Raw genomic sequence first — 16186 nt, forward strand, 5'->3', positions numbered from 1 at the left:
AGTCTTAACAAAACTATACAGTGTACAAATTACTGTCTACAAGGTAGGCGGTTCTTTAAGAAGACCTTTCGCTCTTCTTGCTACTTGCAGCTTCACAGATTCATTCACATATTTTTTTTTTTAAATGGAGCTGCCCACCCGAACATTACCCCATAACTATATTGCTATCATTAAGATTTTTTGCCATGTCTTTATGTACAGTCTCCTTCACTGCCTTTCACTCATTATGTTCCTTAGGCAAGCCTCCAACGCTCATGTCACTCCAGAGGAAACACTTCAGAGGCACTGCGAGTAGGGGGGCTGCAAAGCAACACAACAGAAGCGGGACACACAGTGCCACAGAACCAACCGGGGCCTGGAGACACCACCCCCTACTGATGCCCTTGGGTGACCTTCACCATCCTGAAGCTCTGCAGTTTTGGGTAAGAGAGGGGCGTGCAAGACCTGCAAATGTGGGGCCCTTCAGTCAGAATATACTTCCTGGTAAAAGAGGAGGAGGCCGAAAAATGGATGTAAGACCATATATCTAGTAGTATTTTTTTTAATAGTTGTATCTCAAAAGGAAAGGAGAAAAAAAATGGATTCAAAATAATAGCAACACTTGACTAGTCCTTTGTATTCAAGAGGCAGGCAGGAGTACCCACAGTGTGTAACTTCTTTAGCTGGAACTGCTCATTCACTGGAAAAATAGAGAGCGAGTCTGCTCTGAAAAAATAGTGCGTGTCCTGGGAGGTTGACGTGTTCAGCGAACAGGTCAAAGATACATGAAGAACTTGGCTGAGATGGTGCAGGGCAAGTACCACAGAAATGATTGGACTTACTTCGGACCGTGCGGTGCTGGGGTCCCGCTGTGCTATTCAGCATGTGGGCTATCGATACCATTCTCAGGCCCATGAGCATTGTTCCAAAGTATTCATTATTAAATGATATGCTGTGAGAACAATGGCAGTTTATTTTATTGGACCATGGCCTGGAGGAAGGGACTCCTCAAGACAGCCCACCAAGTGTCACTAATTCTAAAAGATTTCCCTTCTAGTAATGGATTGCCTCCGTGGGCCTGGGCGAGGGGGGGAAAAAAAAATAAAACCAGTCTCTATTCACCCTCTGTGCCTCAGGGGAAATGAAATCAAAAATATGTTTGAGGTACCATCCCTTTAAAAAAATCCCATCAGCATCTAATGGGCTTCATGCATCCACAGGAAGGTTAATCCTTAAAATCCTCCATTTCCCTTCTGCTCTGGTTCTATTTCAAAGGGCAGGTGAAATGAAAACTTGACAAGATTTATCTTTTTGTCCCTTAAAAAGTGAACTTTGATTTTTAATCTGTAAGTCCAAATACATTTAATAATAGCCACCCTCTGTTTAAGCTTCTGGATGTCTAAAAGAGAAAATTCCAGCGCACCGCCATCCATGGGAAGCGGCGAGCCACAGGTGAATCCTGTCCTATTGTTAATGAAATGAAAAATGGGGAGAAGTGGAGGGGAAAGACTATGGGAACATTCCCTCCAGCCACAATGATGTGTTTTGTAGGAGAAAATATATACGGATTTATTAAACCCCCAAAGTGTAAAATATCCGCTCTGTGGATATTTCAACAAATATTGTTGCCAACTATGAGACAGGCTCACTCTCCGCTGTGGATCTGAAACTCAAGAGAAACTACTACCACAGAAGAAGAAAAAAGAAGAAGAAGATAAGACAGTTTGTTTTAAGCCAAGTCTGCCTCCAGGAGAACATGTTGTGTTCACTTGCTCTTACTGTTTGCGTTGTTAGGAAAACCAGAGATGAGTTCAGCTTGCACCCCAGGTGGGAAGTTAGAGAAGGGGGAACCTGTGTATGTTGAAGCTTGTCACAGTAGGCAGAACAGTCGCTTTGCAGCCCAGGCCCATCTCAGGGTGCACTGCTTCACAGCTACACTGTAAAGTGTTAAAAATCCTCCCACCCACCCCAGAATATATATATATATGTATCTTAAAAAAAAATCCCCTGTCCATCTCTCAGTACACAAAAGGACCTCATCACACTGCAAAAATAGCAGTACCCACTTTGGTCAATTAAAACAAACAAACAAACAAAACAAAAAAAAAGCATACATTATTTTTTTTTAAATCTGTGTACTTACCTATAATAACCAATACAGCTAAAAGCACTACCTACATAGGCAAAACTTGGTATTGCATAATTCGTATAAATTTGAAACCCCTCCCCCCAAATATTAATTGGAAGATGAAAAACATGAAAGGTTAATAGAAAAAACACCAAAATACTGAAAATATTGCTGGTCGATTACAATTTTTAAGCGGCAACTATACACAGCCATGATATGCTTTATAAATGTGAGATAAAGGTATACTGTCTAAAAAATCCATGATGTCACACATTTTTCTTCGTCTGGAGTACAAAATATTTTGTCATAAAAATGGTAAAGATTTAAAATGATAATAAATGCAGCAAAACAAGTGTAGTGATGTCACTTTTTCGTGTTTTTTTGTGTTTTTTTTCTTTTTTGTATTTTAGATTTCAAGGCAAGGCACGTAATGTGGACATTATATCTTCGTGCAAATTAGGATTACTGGAAAGAGTATTTTTAATTAAAATTTTAAGAGACATAGAGGCAAAATGTGTCTGCCCATGCACACTACAGATCTGTCAATACAAGAAATTTGTTGAACAAGGCTAATGTCTGAAAGCACCATGCAAGTTTTCAGCACCCTGATTACATGTGTTTTCTCAAGAGTGCGTTTCTATATCCTACACCCTGGCGTTCCCAGTTTGTAAACTGTAAGCTTTACCCTTGTGACATGGATTTGCCTGCCTCTGTCTCTACGATGCAGATTTTATAGAACCTTTTGTACACCCTATGGGTTCTTGATGCAACCAGTAATTTTAAATAAATAAATTCTACCTCCAAGGAGGCTGCAGCTAAACCAACATAAGTGCTGTGTTTCCATTAATTTTTTTTTCTCAAGCACATGATTTGTCTTGATTTAATGCATTTTTTCCATGCCCTCAAAAACTGAGGGGAAAATAAATTCGTTCAAAATTATTTTAAATTCTTTTTTAATCCCCTCAATTTAGAGTCCAAGGGCTGAAGGACTTATAATCATGATTCCCCGTTAGATATAAATTTATAAATTGCACTTGCCTCTGTTAAGTGTTTCTTTTGTGGGCAAAATATTATATTAATTTTTACTGTTGCATGCAGAGATAACACTTCACCTACATAGAGGCATTTCTTCCATAGAGCCTTTGTGTTCAAACTGTGTTTTTTTTTCCTTTTTCCTTTTTTTTTTCCTTTTTTTTTCCTTTTTTTTTTCTTTTTTAAGATTTCAAACTGGGTTAAACACTGGAAAAGGCTGGGTTAAGGGCCAAAATTTAATAAATCTGTACTGATAACTAAAGGCTACAGAGATTTCATATATTCTTTTAACTTTTAGAAATCAGAGTGCTTATAAAATGGCTGGCTCATGGCTCCGACACCCAGCACCTCTGATGCCGCCTCCTAGCCTTCGTTGGTGAAATAACCAGGAATAGTGATTCCATGCGTAAACAACAAGATTACTAAACCAAGAAAACTAGCTTATCATGCAAATATTAAGGCATCTAGAAAGTCAGTTAAAATATATTGTCATAGAGACAGAACATCTATTTCCCAGCGGACTTCATGTAACAAAGGCTACGTTGCAGGGGCTGCGATCTATCGTCAGTGAAATATCATCGACCCTTTTTTATGTCATTACAGTTTCAACCTTAAGGGAATTAGTGATTGTAAGTGCTGCAATTGCTGGTCTAATATCTTCTTTCTTCAGTTTCCTTCCTTTCTCCCTTTCTGTTTGTTTTTTATTTTGTCCAGTCTTCCTCCTTTCCATTTTTTATTTTTTTAATTTCATAAGCTGTTGTTGTATTTCATTCTCCCTCAGTTGCTCGTTTCTGCTTGAAGGAAAGGTTCTCCAATTATGTTCAAACCGTAATTTTGGACATTTGCCGGTAGGATGGGTGTCCTGTTTGATACTTGGAAAGGAACCAAACTAGCCCAGGTACCAGGACTGTTGACAGGAGAGGGGCAGGAGGGAAGGAAGAGAAAAAGAGAAAATACAACGTTAAAATCTACAATATTAGAAACATAAATTCCACAGATATCAAATGACTACTATAAACTTTTAAAAAATTATAGCTTAATATGAGATAAATGTACTAAATTATTTATTTTATAGGTATATACACTGCATGGTCTATTGTTTTCTTGGAAGGTAAGATTAATTGTAAAGCAGAAAATCCTCATGTCCGGCTCATACATAATTGCTGAACTCTAATTGAGGATATTCTTCCTAAAATATTTTATCTACTTTAATGTAAGGACAATATTATTTTCTTATTTTAAAAAACAGAAAGAAAGCAGCAAATCTACAATGGTAGCAATATAGTTTACCAGTTATATTCTGATGCACGAAATTTGTGCACGGGTGTGTGTGTGTGTGTGTGTGTGTCCCTCAGCCCAGCCTGCACCCTCTCCAATCTGGGACATCCCTCTCACAATCCAGGACTGCTGGCTCCCAACCGCTCGCCTGCTTGCCTGCCTCATTGCCCCTAACCACTTCTGCCTGCTAGCCTGATCACCCCTAACCACTTCCCTGACAGCCTAATTGCCCCTAACTACCCTCCTCTGCAGGCCTGGTTGCCCCCAACTGCCCTCCCCTGCTGGCCTGCTTGCCCCAAACTGTCCTCACCTGCAGGCCTGGTTTGCCTCCAACTGCCCTCCCCTGCAGGCATGTTTGCCCCTAACTACCCTCCCCTGCTGGTCCAGTCACCCCTAACTGCCCTCCCCTGCAGGTCTAGGTCCTCCCCAAACTGTCCTCCCCTGCAGGCCTGGTCCCTTCCAACTGCCCTCCCCTGCCGGCCATCTTTGACCCCATAGGGGCGACCATCTTGTGTGTTGGAGTGATGATCAATTTGCATGTTACTCTTTTATTAGATAGGATCTTGTTTACTTTTAATTCATAAGCAATTCAGTGATAAGATGGGCATCAATTTTTTATCTGCCTATCAGTTGAATAAAATTGAAAGCTGTAATGAAAGTTATTTCTTTTCTCTTACAATATAAAAAATATATATTTTTCAGGAAGGCCAGTGCATAATGTAATTTGAAATGCTGACACTGGAAGCCTGGGCCTTCCCTGCCCCTCCCCATCAGTGATGTTACCACATCGGAGCCCTCTGGGTTTGGGTGTTTGAAGGGGTGAGTGGGAAGAATGCTGGAGGGAGTAAGCAGATGAGATTCTAGCCCCTTTCCAACCAACTCAGGTTTCACCTATGTTGGGTTTGAGGCTGTTTAAGAAAAAAGTTTGAAAACAGCTATCTAATTGCTACTGGCATAATCTCTTATTAAACAAGTATCACATGAAGGAAAATAACACCAGGTCTATATATCACAAAACAACCCCACACCATGCATTTGGGGTATTCCTAATCCGATGTATTGTTTGTTTCAACACTCAGTTCAGAATGAGTGTCAACTAAGTAGCAGCTGCATAAATCATCATGAACCAAGGAAATATTAAACTGACAATTCCATACCCAACTTTGTCATGGTCTGGCACGGGGACCTAATTTCAAAGTTTTAAATTTCATTTACTATCCTCTACTATTGCAATCATGAGGTGAGATGGATACTATTATCGTAGCTATCAACCTAGATGCCCTCATTTCTTAAATATTTGAATTACAAAAGTACAGAACCTTTATGCAGTATTGACTTCAAGGAAGAATTTTGTCAGCAAAAGAAGAAATAGAAATAAAAGCTTGGACTTTAAAAAAGAACTTGATATATAACTTTCTTTTATTCTGGTGATACTCTATACAAAATGTGACTTATTGCTACTTGTCTAGGTGCATATTTCTGAGTTAATATTGCAACAGAAAAAAATTCACAACAACCTTTTATGGTCAAGGGATTTTATGATTAGACAATGAGCTCTGTGATAGCAGTCCATCTCTTTTTGTTCTTCATTTTATATAGTACCTAGCACATGGTCAATTGTCAATAATTTTTTTCATAAACCAACAAATCAATTAAGTGCTCCAAATCACATCTATGTATTCTTGAAGAGTGTTGCTCATAATTACATCTTTTCAAGACTACATTGTGATTTGACCCCTATAAAAAGAAAACAGACACTCTAAAATTTAAATTAGAGATGTTTACCATTAACAAAAAATAATTATGCAGGAAAAATTAAATAGTAATTCAAACAAGGAATAATTCCAACTAAAAAGATATGTCCTCATTATCTGCTAAAAAATCATCATTCTAAAGAATAAGAGTAGTTGTTACTATAACCTTTTCTAAGAGATTTAATTGTTTTCACATATTCCTTTTTTCCCACACACATCTTCAACAATTATTTCTGTTTTGCACTACTGATTAGGAAGAATGTTACATGACAAACCATGGAACTTGTTTTCTCCTTAATTGTACTTCCACCACACTTCACTACACAGTACTATTACAGCATATATTACTCCATATAATCATAATCTATATCTATGATAATCTTATTGACTGAAAGGTAAGTTCTGTAAAGAAAATGACCTTGTCTTATCAATCCTGACAGAGTCTAGCCATAGCTTATGTTAATCATTTCTTAACAAATAATAAATTACAAAAATGGACATCCATTATTTTTTAACCTGAAATAGGAATTGTGTATGAAAAACAAAATAGACTAGCTCCAATTGATAATCATTGACAGTAACAGACAATGTCAGCAACAGGCTCATCAATAAGAGTCCCAAATTATATGGGCTCTATATAGAGATTGCTACTTTAGAAAAATAAAATATTAAATATTGAGAATAGATGTGACTCCTTAAATGGAGAAGTCTACCAACTAATGGCAGGAAAGACAAGATATCAGGGTGAACTATGCAACAGCCTTTTGATTCAGTTCTTTAGAAGAGACACATATTATTGTTCTTTGGAAAAGTCTCAATAAAAATAAAGTGATGCTAGTGACTAACAGGATTCTTGTTGTGAAATATCTAACAAATTCAATTTAGATGTTTATTTAAACCTTTCAAACCTCCATCCTACATGATGACCATGTCAAAATTGAAGTGTGCAATCAATACTGTTTATGAACCTTTGGGGGGAAATAAAATTCAAAGATTAACACTACGCAGACCCCATATATGAATTTTACAAGTCTCTTAATGCCAATTTGTAAGCTAAGTTCAGAATTATAAGGCACAGACATTTTTAGAGCTTTTTGGTATTCCCATTGAAAAACTCCAGTAAGATGTATTTAATTATAATAATAATGTAAAGAAAAATGTTCTGACAAAATATCCTAGATCATTTAATTTTGAAAAGAGAATGCCTCAAATTGTATAGTTCTTCAGGTAAAAAATTAAAAAAAGTGATTTTTTTACATATCTAACTCTTTCTATGTAAATAAATGCCAATGATCACCAGTATGGATAAAATAAACACACATATTCATATTTATCTACATATAGGAACTTGATATATATAAAATGCTTAATAATTTTAATAATTTTAATTCAGAATGGAATTCAATATTCCATAACCTGTGTCTCTGTCCACTAAGAGACATGAGAATTTAATTAAAAGATTTTAAAATATTCAAGGTCAAATTAAACTACTTCAGCAATAAGTATATCTTCAGGCATATATTTAGACAAGTCATGCATTTACTTTGTTTAAATTACATTTCCATTGCCAGATCACCATTTATTTATTTATTTTTTTTTGGCAAACAGAAGATGAGCATGACTGAAAGTTAAAAGCACATCTTTAGAAAATAAAGACCATGCCACTAAAAAAAAATAAGGACTTTGAGAAAAATCAGGTACAAAAAGAAGCAAAGATTGTGACAGTGCCTTAACACAAAGCAGAATTCACCCGAATGACTTCAATGACTTCTACTCTATATGAAGAAAATTTCAAAAGAAAAAAAAAGAAAGAAGAGAAGAGAAGAGAAGAGAAGAGAAGAGAAGAGAAGAGAAGAGAAGAGAAGAAGAGAAGGGAGGGAGGGAGGGAGGAAGGGAGGGAGAGAGAGAGAGAGAGAGAGAGAGAGAGAGAGAGAGAGAGAGAGAGAGAGAAGAAAGAAAGAAGAAAGAAAGAAGAAAGAAAGAAAGAAAGAAAGAAAGAAAGAAAGAAAGAAAGAAAGAAAGAAAGAAAGAAAGAAAGAAAGAGACATGTCTGACATCATGGATAATATTTTTACATTCTTCTGATCAAATGTGTGATGTGGCTATCCCAGAAAGGGAAGAAACAAGCAAACAAATTATTTTGACCTTAAGATGCATTAATGTTAGTTGATGGTCCTGCTTCAGTTTATACTGATCAGACTACCTCTAAAACACTGTGTTTCTTCTAGGCATCACTCTTCAAGAGAAACAAACTCTATGCCATTTCTTTGGTGAAGAAAACTACCAAATAATGTCATTTGAGGAGCAGCTAAAAGGAGACAGGAAGACAGGACAGTTGAGTTGGAAAGAAATGTAGACTTCTGTCTGGTTCAGATGGATAAAATTAATTAGTACAAAGAGATAAACTTTCAGAAAATAACCATGCTGCGGGCCTATTATGAGCAAGATGCCATCTTCAGTATTTCACATATGCTATGTTACTTAATTCTCTCAATGAACTCTTGAATGTGCCATCATCAGCCCCATTTCACAGATGAGAAAACGGAGACTTAAAGAGCTTAAGTAACTTGCCCAAATTTACCCACCTAGACCTCAGATATGAATCAGTTCTGTCTGACTCCTGTGGAAGTCAGAAATTGACCTACCATTAGAAAGAACATTTGAACATAATTTTCTGAAGGCAAAGGGAATTTACTTCAAGAGACAGGGAATTTCCCATGGCCCACACAGCTGGATCATAACCTAGCTAGTGTTGCAACAGACTTGTATATAGAATACTTGGTAGGTCCGGGTGATAAAGCAACACTGAAATGTGATGCATCTGTCTCCTCTGAAAACAAATCTAGTTGAGGTGCTATTAGAGCAGCGGTTCTCAACCTGTGGGTCGCGACCCCTTTGGGGGTCGAAGGACCCTTTCACAGGGGTCGCCTAAGACCATGGGAAAACACATATTGAATATATAATTACATATTGTTTTTGTGATTAATCACTGCTTTAAATATGTTCAATTTGTAACAATGAAAATACATCCTGCATATCAGATATTTACATTACGATTCATAACAGTAGCAAAATTACAGTTATGAAGTAGCAACAAAAATAATTTTATGGTTGGGGGTCACCACAACATGAAGAACTGCATTAATGGGTCGCGGCATTAGGAAGGTTGAGAACCACTGTCTTAGAATGACCCAATCATGAGGATTAAGGGGGAAGAAGACACACACTTCTTCCTTTTGAAAATGATATGCTATTTATATATTTTGTATCCTGGATAAATTGGATAAAATAGTTGGTCTTCACATCTACAAGGAGTAAACAGATTCTATACTTTCAAAGAAAAAAAGAGAAAAATTGCTCTGAGCACGTCAACATTTGATGGTTATGATTTTAAAAATTATGGCCAAAAAGGATTGGGCCCTCCCTAAACATTTAGCTCAGTAACCACCCAAGAACCATGGGATGCCAAATATAATTACATGAAGTTGTTGGTTGAGTAAGAAACCAAAGTCAAAAGCTTCACTTTAACTATTAGTCTTAGATGATTAAAAACAATAAGAGCTATTTCATGAATGGCAAAATTTCATTTACTACTCTGAGTTTATCTGATAATAGGTTGGGCAAAATCTCAGAGGGAAGTCTGAGGTGGGTAGGGAGAGATTAAACAAAGAATTTATATGCATATATGCATAACCCACAGACACAGACAATAGTGTGGTGAAGGCCTGGAAGGGGGTGTATAGGGGGTGGTGGAGGGGATCAATGGGAAGAAGGGAACATCTGTAATACTTTTAACAATAAGGATAAATTTAAAAATCATTGTATAAAATGTCAAAGTACCTTGTATACTAATACTTTTCAGCAATAAACATCACTCACTCAAGTTTTACACACTTATTTAATCATGATATTACCATATTTACTGTGAAGACAGAAAGTATTCTTTCAAGAAGCTCACAAAAATATTATAGGAATGAAGCACAAGTAATTATATTTATTCATACATTCGTCAATTGTATCAGTAGCCACATTACTTATATAGATAGCAATAAGAATAAACAATGGCCCAGAAAGCATGGATAATAAATAAAATAAATGCCATCATTTTAAAGAAGGGTTTGTCTTTAATTCATTTGCACCTGTTTCAAATATTCCCAAGAAGGAAAAAGTTTTACTTCCTTGGCTAAATACTACTAATTGTATTACTATAATATTAACTCACAGATATTTGTATCACTCCCAAAATGAACAATAAACACTGTTCCCTATTAGTAGCTAGTATCTGCCTGCAAAAAAATAAAGGCAGATTAATTAAGTATGAATTAAGTTAGAAACCATGCATTCCTGGGTTGTATAAGTGTACATTTGGACTGGCTGCTGATTTCAATATAACAAAAAGGCTGCAGACAGCGTCTTATGAAAAAATGCTCACTCAGACCAGTGGAAGAAATAGATGGGTAGTATTTAAGTACCCATTTATTTAAGAAATAATTTTCTATATTTAAATAGATTAATAATTCATTAATGTATAAGAACAGAGAAAGTGATATTTCATACACTAGTTGCTACAGCATTTATAGTGTGTGTTAAATAACAGTGCTAGACACTGCTTCACCTACTTTAAAACTTTCAATCTTCAAAACAAACCTATGAGAAAAGAACTGCTATTTTTCAGATTTTACAGATGAGGCCATTGAAGCTAGTACTGCTATTAAACAGTAAAACCCAGGATTTGAACTCGAGCAGTGTGGTTCTAGGATCTATATTCTTACCCAGTGTACTACACTTTATCTCTTTCGTGAAACATACTTTACTTTTATCACTGGACAAGAATTTCTATTATCCCTGGATTATATATGAGATTCTATAAATTATGGTCCACATCACTTAGATACACTGCAATTCCCTCGAAAGTATAACTGTTGACTTCAAACTTCAACACAAATAACTGTATATTATCCAATTCCAGATTCTTTTCAACCAAGTGCAATATTTGCCATTGCATATGTGTGTACAGATGTGACTGCATGTCAATAATTTGCTTGTTGAGAGACACTTTGATGAGACTAGTCTCGTAGTACGATTATACAAAGTGCTTTACACAGGTCTTGGATTTCTTCGATTTATTTCCCCCATTTTTAAAGCTCATTATGGCCATCTGAACGAGCCTATTTGCATGCGAGATGATTTCTAATGATTATTACTATTTGTAATAATCTGTATGGGAAAGCTCCCCGGCCAGCTCTTACCTGATCTGCAAAGTACTCTTGTGGGCTCTCTGGGAAACACCAAACAGCATAAACTGCAGGTGGCTCCAGGAATTATTCTAACTGCAAGCAATAGCATTTCATAGTAATGAAAGAGAAACGTATTTGTTTCTTAACTAAGTAGGTAAATAGCCTTCTTTATTGCTCCTCCTTGGGGAACAATGCTTTTGAAATAACATATCCAAACAGTAAGTTGTCAAAGCTCATTAATTTATATTCAAATGTTTCGGACGTGTTTTGTTTGGTTGGGGGAGGGGGAAACACTGGATTTGAATGTTAACTTTACCTTGTGTGAGTACTAGCATCTTCTAAGTAAAATAATGGCCTGTGCCCGTGGAATATTTTATCTAATGAAGAGCACGGGGCAAGAAGAGCCTTACGTACGGGACACGACAGCTAAGAGTTTCATGTGCTCATTGCAATGACTGCCCTCTTTTAGTAAAAAGCTCTTACAAAATCCCTGAAGATCCTTCAACAAGGCAATCTATAGACTTAAAAGTAATAAAGACTTATTTCCTGAAAATGTTTACTTTACACGAAAGTACGAAAAATACCCTTCCCCTAAACAGGCCAAAGTAAGCAGATTTGTGAAAAAAAATAAATAAAAATGATGCTTGCTGTTTTTCATGTTTCAGAACTGAAAATGAAAGAGAATCATCAGGAAGATGACTAATTGAAAATAAATGACAGCACACACACACACACACACACACATACACACACACACGTAGCAACTTCTGCAGCTGTGGGAGGTTTCAGACAATTAAAAATATAGAATTGTCAGGCTCCTGGGACTTGTTCGATCTCCTGCCCACAGCGGAGAACGCTGCCTGTGGATTCTGTCCCCCTCTGGTCTTCGCTCCTGTCTCTCACTGGGCTCCTCTCAGTGCCATTGTCACCAGCGCTACAGCTCCCTCATTAGCACATGTGAGTCCTCAACAGCAGACAACATTCTCTACAGAAAGAGAGCTCCCTAACAGTGCCTTTCACTAGAGAAACTCACCCAGGAAATGCTAGGAGAAATGTTAAGTTTTATAGAAAAGCAAAAAGCGATTCTTGCCCAAATGTTTTTCACTTAAAAGCTAAAATCAGTGTTGTTTGCACAATTTCGCCTCTAAATGAAAGAACTTTTTGTCTCATAAAGAACTTACTTGAAGTATAAAATCACAAGTGATCAAGGAGCTGAACATGCTGTTTTGAATTACGCCTGCTACTCTGTTCACATGGGCAAGAAAAGTCTGTTTTCTCACAAAACGAAAAGTGAACAAAGGAGGAAATAACTGTAGTTTTCTACAATTTCTGATTATTCAAGATGCGTGTTCTTCAATTTCTTAACCGTAAGGAGGCTCTGCCTTTTCTCTTTTCCTTCGGTAATTTGTTATTATGGTTATCTCCTCCTATGCTTTATGACTTCTGTAGACAGGACTAAAAATGCACTGTCTACCTACTCCCAGCACCAGCAAACAGGACGATCAGAAAAGGTAAGTTAACAACTACGTATTGCGCTGGTGTGAGGCTGATTTCTCGGAGCCGGAATCCAGATGTAAATACAGCACTTCACAGCAAGCCTCTTCAAATAAAGTGCGTGTTGACTATACTCCTTTCGTGGCAAAGGGTTAATCAGCACGGTTTACATTGGGGAGTTTTCTGAATCTCGCTCCTCCCTATCCCGTCGCGCTGCCAAAAATCATCTGACAGGAAACGTAAGATTAAGTTTGTCCTACCTAAGCGAACAAAGAGTGCTCTGAACAGGCCACTGGTTTACAGCAGAGCGGGAACTTTTCTAATCCTGCTGGAATCTGCAGCGCTGCTCAGAAAACATCGCGGCGAAAGTTGTTTTCTCTCCTCTCACATCTTGTCTCTGGCTCATCGCATTTGGGTCACACTGAAGATCCTGGGGCTTCTCCCGTAAAGGTTAACTTACAGCTCCAAACATAATCATGTGGAAAATGGACATTATTGATTCCTATGGTCCATTGTTCCCCTATCCTAAGTCCCTGAAGTTCAAGTTCAATCTGGAATTACATCATGTCTGGTTTCTCCTGGTTACCAGACGGCTTGAGACGTGACCACAGCCACAGAAAAAACAAACAGCCTTCTTCACGCTTCGGCTCCCCTATCGATTCAAACGTAAACTTTTTTTCTTTCTCTCAAGTATGCTTCAAGTATGGAGCATGGTTAATTTAGAGATTAAGTTCCAAATTAGATTATCTAATGGCATCTTAATGGATTGCTGACCCATTTCCTGTGGGATGGCAGCATGCAAGTCTGGCTGGAATACAATTAATTTCTTAGGAAGTGTTCTGAAGAGTTTCCTAGATAAAAAGGAAACGTTGTGTTGTGCAAGTCTTTCTGTATAAATGGAGAAAGTTAGGCAAAACTACAACAAATCCCAATGTGTTTTTCAACAGCCAGAACACAGATATTGCATAGGGGTGAACACCATAAAAGATCATTTTAAAGAATGGTAACATTTTTATTTTTTATTTCATAACAGGTGAAAATAACTTGGATGAGAAAGGAGTAATTCTTTTAAATCAATTATTCAAATCTAAAGAGCGTCACCAGGGAGCAGAGCAGCCTGGTTACCACACAATGGCCATGTGCAATTTTGCCTTCTGCAATTCCCTTCCTTGAACCAGAGATTCTTCAGTTCATCTACCTGATCAGCGTTTCTATCATGGTCCCAGAGTGGTGCTAGGGGCCCAGAATGGTGCGTAAAAAGTTGAGCATTTTGAACGCACTTTAGAGCTGACAGCTGAAAAGGAAACTCAGCACTCTGAGAATAAAGCTCCCCCCAGGAACCCCAGGAACAACCCAGCTGTTGTATTGTAGTTATGTGTCAAGATAACAAACTGAAAGCAGGAAATGCTAACTAGTAAATTCCTAGGGATGGTCTAAGTGTCATGTCGAAATAAAAGTTAACTCTTACTACTACCTATGGATAGGTCACATACTGCTCTTACCAGACAGTACCACATGCATATGTGTATGCACATACATATACAGGCATGCATATGTACATGTGTGTGTACATGCATGTATACACATACACCATATACACACATGCATACACACATACACAGCTATTTATATACAAACATATGGTTTGCAACCCTATATTGAAGATGATTTTGTTTAAAGATTCATTCTTAAGTCATGGAGAATGTATATTTTACCAAAACACAGCAAGGTTCAGGACAGTGCTATGTAAATAGGGCTATACGTATGAAATGAATGCCATTACTCCTTCCTTTTTTGCCTTCCCTCTCCTGACCAAGCAGACCCAAATAATCTTTACTGGCTGCTAAATTTCTCTTGGGAAATCAAGCAACTCTCTAGAATTGCAGTAATAAACGACAATTTCTTACAAAAACATGTGTAAAGTAACTACAGAATGAAGTATTCAACTCATAGAAAGGAACTGCTAACACATGTAACATGTAAAATAGCTGATAAAAGTCTCTTTGGTGCCATTCAATTATGGCATCAACAGAAACACAAAAATCCTTCCAATTATTTCAGTAAAATCTTCATTTATTCATTATTTCGGAGGCTGAGCAAATGGTTTGTGTAAACATATCCTTCAGTAACACGCGCGTGTTTATTTTAGCCATCTGAAGGCCTCTTCGATGTTTATACAAGCAATCAGACACATACAGCCACTCACTTGTGGCTTTGCCTTTTCCTGAAAGGGGCGAAGGGGGAGCAGAGGGAATGAAACAATAAATCTAGTTTCTCTTTTGCATAAAGCACTCCCTCCAATGTTTTAAAATAACGTATGTTTATATTATTCTTGGATTGTCCTTCGGCTTTCTTTTTCATTCAATTATATTGCTCTTTTATATTCCATAGTACAAGCTATGTTCTGGCTACAGTTTCAAGAAGGAAAGCCAGTTAGGGAGTTAACTGCTGTATTTGTTTATACCCACATAACTCACATATGCAACAATCTAATTTATCCACATTGGAGGACAAAGCACAGACACAACAGTACCCTTATGAACGACAGACGCAACTCATCACCTATTCCCTGCCTAAGCCCTCATGATTCAAGCAGAAGTGAGCCTTTGGCCCATAGATTGTACTCTGGGTTAACTGTGATACCTGACCTTTGGGTTAGACAGAAAAATTCACACAGGTGCAAGCAACACACACACACACACACACACTCACAAAATTCTAAGGTCAAAACAACAAAACACCTTCAGGGTTGCAACCTAGTAAAACTTTGTGAAAACTTTCCCAAAAAAGTATGCTTTGCTTCCTCAAGGAATGTTCATATATGGGTGGGCGGGCAGGGGGGGAGCGTGATGTAGATGAGGGGGGCAGTGGGAGGGAGCCAGGAAGGAGGAGGATGAAAGCTTCCAGCTTTGATTATATTTGCTCAGCTCCCTCGGCACTGCCATTTCCAGTCCCACAAAAGGAGCTGCAGATGACGTGGAAACACCTCTACAGGGGGACTGGTACAAAGCAGAACAGGGGCAACCACAGCTAGTGATTGGAAGAGGAAATCAATGGCAACAAGCGATCAAAACAAAATTAAACAAAGTGAAGCCAAAACACAAAGAAAAACCCAAGGCACCTTATTTGGCGTTTCTCCTACAAAGTCTTGAGGGATCACCTTTTGTTAAAAACAAAAACCACCACAAAAGTAACCTGATATTTTCTTTATTCCATTATGACAAAGGCAAATGATTTAATTCTCTGGTTGAACAGATCTAGTGGGTGCCCCCCAAAATGTATAC

General features: G+C 37.6%; 1 protein-coding gene across 11 annotated transcripts in view; it reads right to left on the reverse strand.

Annotated features, from left to right (window-relative positions):
• Positions 1–16186, reverse strand: part of NFIB (nuclear factor I B) — a 226534-nt gene that overhangs the window by 2456 nt on the left and 207892 nt on the right. For 9 of the 11 annotated variants that reach the window (XM_036331171.1, XM_036331180.1, XM_036331165.1 and 6 more), the window contains one exon: positions 1–4046. This exon is cut by the window's left edge and continues 2456 nt beyond it. In XM_036331171.1, the coding sequence (XP_036187064.1) occupies positions 3917–4046 (130 nt within the window). In that variant the 3' untranslated portion in view covers positions 1–3916. The remainder of the gene's footprint in view (positions 4047–16186) is intronic. The other 2 variants (XM_036331175.1, XR_004971315.1) reach the window with 2 other exon arrangements.

This window comes from Myotis myotis, unplaced genomic scaffold (assembly GCF_014108235.1).
Source record: "Myotis myotis isolate mMyoMyo1 unplaced genomic scaffold, mMyoMyo1.p scaffold_m19_p_12, whole genome shotgun sequence".
Lineage (NCBI taxonomy): Eukaryota > Metazoa > Chordata > Mammalia > Chiroptera > Vespertilionidae > Myotis > Myotis myotis.